Source organism: Sinocyclocheilus anshuiensis, unplaced genomic scaffold (assembly GCF_001515605.1).
Source record: "Sinocyclocheilus anshuiensis isolate Anshui unplaced genomic scaffold, SAMN03320099.WGS_v1.1 scaffold941, whole genome shotgun sequence".
Lineage (NCBI taxonomy): Eukaryota > Metazoa > Chordata > Actinopteri > Cypriniformes > Cyprinidae > Sinocyclocheilus > Sinocyclocheilus anshuiensis.
The window spans coordinates 207,511-217,006 of NW_015555791.1; the positions used below are offsets into that span (position 1 = coordinate 207,511).

A 9,496-nucleotide genomic window follows, 5' to 3' on the forward strand; every position below is an offset into this window, starting at 1 on the left:
CAGCATTTATTCAAAATAGAAATCTTTTCTAACAATATAAGTCTTTACTATCACTTTTTATCCATTTAACAGATTCTTGCTAAATAAAAGTATGAATTTCAAAAAAAAAAAAAAAAAAAGAAAAAAAAGATCAAAGATCAAAATATTACTGAAATTATATTCACGCACTGTTTTTCAGCGGAACCCCACTTGACGTAAAATATTTAATTGAAGTGAGATTTTAATTAGTATTTTAATTAGATTTTAAGTAAATATTTCAATAATTAAAAGATTACATTTTTGTGAAAACCCTGACATTACTAAAACAGATAAAACTTCATTTTTATGACATCTTCCTAAAATCAAAAAAAGATAATATTCTGAATATGAATATGATAAATATTCTGATATGGGGTCTGTATTATGTTTGTGTTACAGAGAGCTGGTGCACCTGGTCACACACCTGTGTGAGACTCTGAAGGCTGGGAAGTTAACCTGCGTGCTGGTCATCCCTCCTTCAGTCGCACCGGGGTAAATGAGTAGATTTCTTCTTCCGTCTCAGTATTTCTTATGCACTGGCCCTGTTTACATGAGCAGCTGTCTGTGTCGTGTTCAGCTCTGGTCAGCCTGGCATGTTTGGACAGGAGGATTTTGAGAAACTGGCCCCAGTGGTGGACGCGTTCAGTCTGATGACGTATGATTACTCTGGACCGGGCAGGTCAGACACACACACACACACACAGACAGATTCTGATGGTAGTTTAATGGTGATATGCTTTTCATTGATTTCTGTGTCAAAATCATGCAGAAACATTTTATGATGCCAAGTTTAAAATAAGGAAATTTAAAAGGAGACAGACATTTTGGGTGATACTGATAAATACTGTTTTTGTTATGATATGGTTTTATATTTGGCCAACAGGTAATTTGATGATTGATATTACATACCTGTACCGCTACTATTATAGTTTTTATTAGTATTTTTTATTCATTTTAGTTTTTAATCATTTTAAATGTCTATATAGTTTTTATTAACTTTTTAAAAAAGTTAAAAGTTTTTAACTTTTAAAATTACCCCCCCAAGTAATTTTAATTTAATATATAACTCTGACTTCTACAGAAACTTTAAAACATGACAAAAAGTTTAAAAATAAAAGTAAAAATACATCCTGATATCAGATTGTAATAAATAAATGTAATTGCAGCTTTTTATCACACAATTCTGACTTTTTTTCTCAGAACTGAAAGTTTATATCACGAAATAACAATTATGTTTTTATTTTTTATCCCATGGTGGAAACTTCCATAGTTTCCAATATTAGACAATTAGACAAAAACAAAAAACAAACAAAAAACATCAAATTGGCTAATATTGGTACTGTGTATCCTATTTAAAGTTTCCTTTAACAGATGTTTTTTTTTTAATCTGTCATTATATTTTAATGGTGATTAATTTTTTTATGTGAACTAATTTATTTTCCGCATTTTTGTAAACGGAGATATTTTTTGTAAATGTTTAATTCCCCATCGCCACCCAGTTCCCCAGAATTCAACATTAGCTATTGGAAAAACCCACGCAGTCTGGCCATCATGAGTTTTCGATTGGCTGTGATGCTGTTGTGTTTCAGGCCGGGTCCGAGCGCTCCGCTGCCCTGGGTCAGAGAGTGTGTGCTGCAGCTCGCGCCTCACAGCCAGTGGAGACACAAGATCCTGCTGGGAATCAACATGTACGGACTGGACTTCAGCAGCCACGGCGGAGCGGAGCCGCTACTGGGCGCGAAGTACACGCTTCATTCATTAAAACAGTCGTTTAGCAAAATTATTGCTGTCAGATTAAATTAACTGTGCTAATTATTTGTTTATTATTTATTTTAAAGTATACTATAAAGTATATAAACTATAAAGATAATGATATTAGCGTCCACACCAGCGAACGATATCGTCTGTTTATTCTAAGCGCACATGCGTCTGCCGCTTTAAATTCTTGAGCTCGTTACAGCAGGATGGATTCTGATTGGCTGTCAGTGTTTTATCGTTCATCAGCTGGAAAAAAAATCGTTTTGAAAGTGATCACAACCATATCGTTCCTCTGTATCATTATAGTTGTGGTGTGAACTATGCTATTCTTTAATATTGAGAACGATTTTTAGAATGATATCTTTATCGTTATATTCATAGTTATCGTGCTTGGTGTGAACAGGCCTTTAAAATATATTTAATATTTTTAGATAAAATCTAAAATATTTTGTAATATAACAATATTTATATAAAATACTTTATTAAAAAATTAATTCAATAATAAAAAAATTAATTAAAAAAAGTGATTTTTTTTTACCATGCCAACTTTAGTAAAAATTTTAATTATTAAGCTTGTATATTTAATAACAGTTCAACTAAATCTGATAAATCTAAATTGCCTATATGTTTTTATATTTACAAAAATGTTACTTAAATACATAGTATATAGATAGTATAGTGAGTATAGTCTCATTTGTCCTGCATACTTGTATTCTTGACCAGAAAACCTCAAATAAGAGAATCAGCTGGAAAAAAAATCGTTTTGAAAGTGATCACAACCATATCGTTCCTCTGTATCATTATAGTTGTGGTGTGAACTATGCTATTCTTTAATATTGAGAACGATTTTTAGAACGATATCTTTTATCGTTATATTCATAGTTATCGTGCTTGGTGTGAACGGGCCTTTAAAATATATTTAATATTTTTAGATAAAATCTAAAATATTTTGTAATATAACAATATTTATATAAAATACTTTATTAAAAAATTAATTCAATAATAAAAAAATTAATTAAAAAAAGTGATTTTTTTTTACCATGCCAACTTTAGTAAAAATTTTAATTATTAAGCTTGTATATTTAATAACAGTTCAACTAAATCTGATAAATCTAAATTGCCTATATGTTTTTATATTTACAAAAATGTTACTTAAATACATAGTATATAGATAGTATAGTGAGTATAGTCTCATTTGTCCTGCATACTTGTATTCTTGACCAGAAAACCTCAAATAAGAGAATTAAAAATTCATAATGTAATATAATTTTTCATTTTAATGTAACTGTCAAGTTATCTCAAAAGATATTGCTCTTGGAAACCCGTTTAACTGTTGTTGAGTCTTCCTTAAGATTGAAAAAAAAAATTTCTTTTAGAGTTTTATTAGTTTTTTTTTTCACATTTGATGTTTTATATAACATTTGTTTAATTTTTAAAAATGTACTTCTAAAGTTGACAGTGAGAGTTTTGAAGTGTCAGTGACTTCCAGAAGCATATTTAATCTTCATTTTCATTTAGGTATGTTGAACTGCTGAAGGAAGTGAAACCCAAACTGCAGTGGGACGAAAATACTGGAGAACATTTCTTCAATTATAAAAGGTTAAACACACACAGACCATCTTACACAAAATTTGTAATGTTGTGAACAAAATTAGCTTGCATTAAAAAGCTTAGATATTTTAATAATATTATTTCTTGTGTTTCAGGAGTAATGGAGTGAGGCATGTTGTTTACTACCCCACTTTAAAGGTAACTTTCTGATGGTCAATATAAAATATTAAAGGGGCTTTGTGGGTATTATCCAGTTATGGGACTTGCTCTTTCTCCTCTAGTTTCTCCAGCTTCATATCGCCTTAGCAGCTGAACTGGGAACAGGAATTTCCTTGTGGGAATTGGGACAAGGACTGGACTATTTCTACGATCTTTTGTGACCCGTTCGACTGTGACCTGACCTCCGTCTGTCTGATTTGCTTCCAAATAATAAAGTGCAATTTAATAAAGCACTTCAGATATTTATGACAATACTGTTGTTGAGCATGCCAATAAAATTATTTTTAATTACGTCTGTTATCGTGTGCATTCTTGCCAGTGAATCAGCATTTTAATGTAATTGATTTTATTCAGGAATACAATTTAAGGTACAGATTTGGTTTTTCATGCTGTATTATGTTCATAATACTGCACATTACAGCTTTAATTTTTTTTACATTGCAAAGCATAACCTTGTTAAAGCAGCACAGAATTTTTTTTGGACATCAGATAATGAAGCAAAACAAAACATGATCTACATATTCACAGGATATAAAAAACACAGGATTTCCTGTTAAACTGCCCCATCTTACACTTTACAGGAATGTTCAAAAGTTAGGCTTCACAACAACATCTGTGTTGAGCATTCTTAATAACCAAAGAAAATCATAATCATGTTTGCACTAACAAATGGAAGTCTGATGCATTTAAAAGCTGAAATGTGGTGCTTTTGTCATTTTAGTGGATTTAATGTTCTAGGTTAAATTCTGGCGTTATCAACTTTTAAAAGTGTAGTTAAAAATAAAGCCTTTTATTACAGTGCATAGCTTTGAAACGCATTTACAGTTTTTTTTATTTTTTATTATTATAAGGCATGTGCTCCTTTCTAAGCATTTAAATTAAAATATTTTAAAGGCAAAAAAATAATAATTAACAAATGGAATTTTAAGTGATAAACTAAACTCTGGAGTGCAAAACATTTGGAGTGACATCTTGGCATGATTTTCATATTTGTGAATGTGCTTTCAACAGCCATTTCTAAAACACTTCTGGTTCACATTTCGTGGCGTGGTCCTTGTTCGTTCCCTTCTGAACAGGTGAAGTGTTTATCTGCTGTTGCACAGCAGAATCAGGTTATTGACGGCCGCTGTTGTGGACTGAACGTTTTGGCCCGTTACAAGATGGCGGTCCAGGACCACGTGAACAGCGTCCTCGATGCTTGCTGTGAGGAATTAATTTTATTTAGTTAAAAAAGAATGTGTCATATCATGTAATACTCGGTCAGTATTTCAATCGAGGAAGGATCGATAAAATATCTTGTAAACAATGTCACGTACTATAACCTTACCTCAGAAAATCCATTCAACAGCTCGATAGTTAGCTAGACAAATGAAGCTCTAGAGAGGAACATTTTCCTACATATAAGCACTATATTATATATTCATTATATTTTTTAACTTTTTCCTAAATATTTAATGTATGTTTGCATAAATCCGACATGTTTTATTTTTATATTTTTTTTAAAAACTAAAGAATTAGAGTAGATGTATAATACATAATTAAAAAGGTATAAGTTATTCAATTGCCTTATGTGCAATTTGAATGTTTGTACACAAATCACTTGTTAATTTTAACCTTTAATATTACAGTAATGAGTTATAGTAACTGACAGCTCAGGTTAAAAAAAGTACACTTCCATAATGTACTTAAAGTGCCCTATTTTCGCATACTAACAACATACTATCTGTATTTAAAAAATGTGTTTAGTTACCACTTGTAGTACACTTGAGTGTACTAGTGTATGAAAGATGGGTTCAAGTGTACTACAAGTGGTAACTAAATACATATTTAAATACAGAGAGAGAATGTTAAAAGTGCATTTTAGTTCATATTCATGGTGCCCCAAAATAGCACAGTTGAGTACACTTAGTTGATCTTAAGTTTATCTTAAGAAGTACTAAAGAATAATTTTTAGTATACTAAGTACAAAATTAGTGCGCAGTATGGAACGGTACTTTTAACCTTTAACCTGGGAGGGTTCCCTGAATCCTTTACCGCATTAATTGCGGTATATTCTTCCCTTGGGAAAAACTGACATGTACTGTATCTGATATATATCTAAAAGAATAAATATCAAATCGAAATTCACTTAAATCGCAAGCTTGTGAATCGAATTAAATTGTGAGAGATATGTCAATACCCAGCACCTAATTACAACCAAAATGTGAGCTCAAACAGTTGTCAGAAGACTTCAAATATAGCAATATAGTGGATGACTTTTATGGTGAAAGCAAGTCAAACAAGTTGGGAATGACTTTAATAAACATCACCTGTATAAGATCCACCATTGTCTTTGATGAAATCCTCCACAATCAGCGGCAGGTTGGCAAATTCAGGAGAACGTACCAGCTCAAACACAGAGGGCTGTCAAAAACATCACATTACAGTAGCTTTTCCATCATAAATCCATGGTTTGTTGATTCATATTACATTATCACTCACCCCAGTCATGCTGTAGCCACTAAATATCCATTTCTGTTCCTCTGTGGCGCAGCAGAGAGCAGCTACACCCTGTCCCACAGCACACACTGGCTCTACAATCACACAGACATGAATCAAACACACCTATCTCAGTTTATAGAGACAGAGCGACATGTCATAATCTGAAAACCACGCCCACCGGGGGCGGGGGGGGGTATTACAATCCAACCCTCTCCATTGACTTTGTATTACGCAAAGCTGCCTCCTTGTCATTTCTGACTTATAACAAAAAACAGAACCATGTCTAAAAGCTGCTATGTGACAAGGTGTACAGCAAACAAGCAAAAAAACCCAGAACTACGTTTTTATAAGCTGTCGACCCCAAAAAACGAGCGTTTAAAGGGTTAGTTCACCCAAAAATAAAAATTCTGTCATTAATTACTCACCTTCATGTCGTTCCAAACCCGTAAGACCTTCGTTCATCTTCAGAACACAAATTAAGATATTTTTGATGAAATCTGAGAGCTCTCTGACCCTCCCATAGACTGCAATGCAACTGAAATGTTCCCAGGTCCAGAAACATAGTAAGAACTAGAGGTCGACCGATGTATCGGTTTTGCCGATTAATCGGCACTGATAGTTGATTGCTGGAAATATCGGTTATCGACAAAATCCATGCCGATAGTTTTCCAGGTTGCGTCCATTGCTGGAGCGGCTGAGAAGGGTCTGCTGTCATTACACAGTGCGAGAGCGGCCTCTAGTGGTTGAAATCACTGACAGCACGTGCTATTTGTTTAGACACGTGATACTGCACGCTGAACAGAGCGGGAAACTTCAGACGCGGATTTAAATGCAGCCGACAGAAAATCCTGCCGCGCCATTCAGTGCCATTCACATAGTTTTTCCTTTAAATTACATTATATTGGTCCCGAATCGTTGTTAATGTACATAATGAATTGTGTATTGTGCATTTTCAGCCAAACGTTTGTCTTTCTGTGGCTCTAATAAAGTCTGTGTGCTTCATTTATAGAGCTATAATATAGGTCGCGCTTTCTCTTTCCGTTTGCTCCGTTTTTTAAACACCGAACTTCAAACTCATCCATGCCAAATTGTTCATTCTTGAAGTAAACTTGTGTCCGTTTGGTGATTAAATAAACTGTTTTAGACCGCTGCTCGAGTTGAACGCGACGCGTCCGGAGTGTGTGTGATACCGTTGAGTTCTCCTAGACTCAGCGCTGCGCTTTTATTTTGATTAGATAATCATCAAGTGTTCAAGAATAGAAGCAGTTAAAGTGTGAGAGTATACATACAATATCCATATGTATATAATTTTAATGCTATAGCCTTTGTGTATATATTTAAAGATGTGCATCTTTAAGCATGACAGTTGAAATGAAATGGTAACACTTTAAAATAAGAGTCCATTTGTAGCATTAAGATTAATGAAAGCTGTGTAAGTATTGTTCCTTGTTAGAGTGTGTTAATTTCAACATTTACTATTATTTTTTTTACTACTACTACTAGTATGGTTCAGTACTGTTTTTGTTAATAAAGCACTATTTTAGTTTTTGTTCAGTATCAATTTTAAAACTATCGGTTAATTAATCGGTATCGGCCAGTGTGGTCCAACCAAGCTATCGGTATCGGCAAAATCCACTATCGGTCGACCTCTAATAAGAACATCTGTAAAATTGTCCATTTGACATCAGTGGTTCAACCGTAGTTTTACAAAGCTACAAGAACACTTTTTGTGTGCAATGAAAACAATAATAATAATTTTTTTCAACAATTCTTCTCCCAGAGTTACCGTCTTCCGCCATTTTGGAGAGTACCCCAGAACTTAATCAGCGTTGTTTACGTTCAGTAGAAATTTTTGGGTGAACTAACCCTTTAAGGACACAAAAGTAGAGCGAAACGTGTCATTTATCTGAGAACTGCTCCCAGTGGAGGGAAACGTAATCGGCGACAGTAAACATTCATTATTTTTAATCATGTCAAAGAATTATTTCACCACCCTATGTGAACCTGAGAGGAGGAGATATATTGAGAAACTAAATTTTATTGGTCTATGTCAGTGCCCCTTTTCCTTACCTTCCTTTTGTTTGAGAAATGATCCAACTGAATGGTTCCTGTCGCCGATTACATTTCCCTCCAGTGGGCGTAGTTCTCAGAGTAATGAGACACATTGCGCTCTACTTTTGTGTCCTTAAACGCTCGTTTTTGGGGTCGACAGCTTATAAAAACACAGTTCTGGGTTTTTTAGCTTGTCTGCTGTACACCTTGTCACACAGCAGCTTTTAGGCATTGTTCTGTTTTTTGTTATAAGTCAGAAACAACAAGAAGGCAGCTTCCCACAATACAAAGTCAATGGAGAGGGTAGGATTGCTTGCCCCCACGGTGGGCGTGGCCTAAATGCGCTCGGTCTCTATGGATTAAACCCTGAGCTGTCTGAGAAGCAGAGACCCTCACTTTGATGAGAAATGAAGTGGGACAGGATTCGTGCGAGGGATCCACTGTGGGCGAGATCGATCAGGGCTCCCGGACAGTCGGGAATCAGCAGCGCCTGATAGCGGGCACCTGAAACATCACACATATCCTGATGTAAGAAATGCACTTATGCACTCAGACTCAAGAAAGCAGAGAGATGTCAGACCATCGATAGACTCCAGCTTGGCCGGGTTGGCGTAGGGTTTGACACTGAACTCTTGCACCCAGCGGGCTGTGCTCTCATCCACACCGGCAAAGTCGATGGGCTTCCCCTGTGAGACAGAAAAAAAAAGAGGCAGATTTGATGCATCCAGCCCATTGCGTGTCGTATATGGATGAATAAACACTGATTTGTAGATGCTGCAGTGTGTGTTTCCTCACGCCAGGTGTCGCTGTCTGCAGGTTAAACACTGAACTGCACAAATTAAAACACTGATGGAAAGATCGCGCTGAAACTCCTGCAGGAAAACACAACACAGTTTAATGCGTTACATTCACAAGAAACAGAAAACACTAACAAAAGAGTATCATTGCTCAAAGTTTCATTTAAAAATAGATCAAAGTGCAATGTTATTACCATCTGATCATCCATTTGGATCCTGGAACTTTTTAAGACTTTTTATTTTTATTTTGAATAAATACAGTCCAAAAGACTAATGAGATCTTTCACGAAAAAAAAAAACAAGACAAATATAAAAGCTGCCTTGAAAATTTATTAACACTAAATTAATTTGAATATATTATGAACTTTAGATTAAAATGTATTAGATAAAATGTATACATTGCCTATATTTTAAACAAGTTTTTAAAACAATGTTACATAATTAGCTTAATTAGGCATAGTAAATATCCATTTTCAAGACCACAAACATTAAATAACATTTCAAAAGTTATAAAGTTCTTATTATTTCATACAATATATTTTCGAAAAAATAAAATATAATATACAATTAGAAAATGTTAATATTTTATATATATATATATATATATATATATATATATA

General features: G+C 34.1%; 2 protein-coding genes across 3 annotated transcripts in view; one reads left to right on the top strand and one right to left on the bottom strand.

Annotated features, from left to right (window-relative positions):
- The window catches only part of chid1 (chitinase domain containing 1), an 8,167-nt gene extending 4,329 nt beyond the window's left edge, over positions 1-3,838 (top strand). Inside the window, exons 7-12 of one of the 2 annotated variants that reach the window (XM_016468955.1) lie at positions 418-510; positions 596-697; positions 1,608-1,760; positions 3,295-3,375; positions 3,486-3,525; positions 3,609-3,838. In XM_016468955.1, coding sequence (XP_016324441.1) covers positions 418-510; positions 596-697; positions 1,608-1,760; positions 3,295-3,375; positions 3,486-3,525; positions 3,609-3,707 — 568 coding nt within the window. In that variant the 3' untranslated portion in view covers positions 3,708-3,838. Of the gene's footprint in view, positions 1-417; positions 511-595; positions 698-1,607; positions 1,761-3,294; positions 3,376-3,482; positions 3,526-3,608 lie in introns of both variants that reach the window. The other variant, XM_016468956.1, reaches the window with a different exon arrangement.
- A 64-nt stretch (positions 3,839-3,902) lies between these two features.
- Positions 3,903-9,496, bottom strand: part of gatd1 (glutamine amidotransferase class 1 domain containing 1) — a 6,463-nt gene continuing 869 nt past the window's right edge. The window contains exons 2-7 of the mRNA XM_016468960.1: positions 8,875-8,951; positions 8,660-8,765; positions 8,476-8,583; positions 6,028-6,119; positions 5,856-5,949; positions 3,903-4,747 (exon numbers count right to left, since the gene is read on the bottom strand). Coding sequence (XP_016324446.1) covers positions 4,632-4,747; positions 5,856-5,949; positions 6,028-6,119; positions 8,476-8,583; positions 8,660-8,765; positions 8,875-8,951 — 593 coding nt within the window. The 3' untranslated portion in view covers positions 3,903-4,631. The remainder of the gene's footprint in view (positions 4,748-5,855; positions 5,950-6,027; positions 6,120-8,475; positions 8,584-8,659; positions 8,766-8,874; positions 8,952-9,496) is intronic.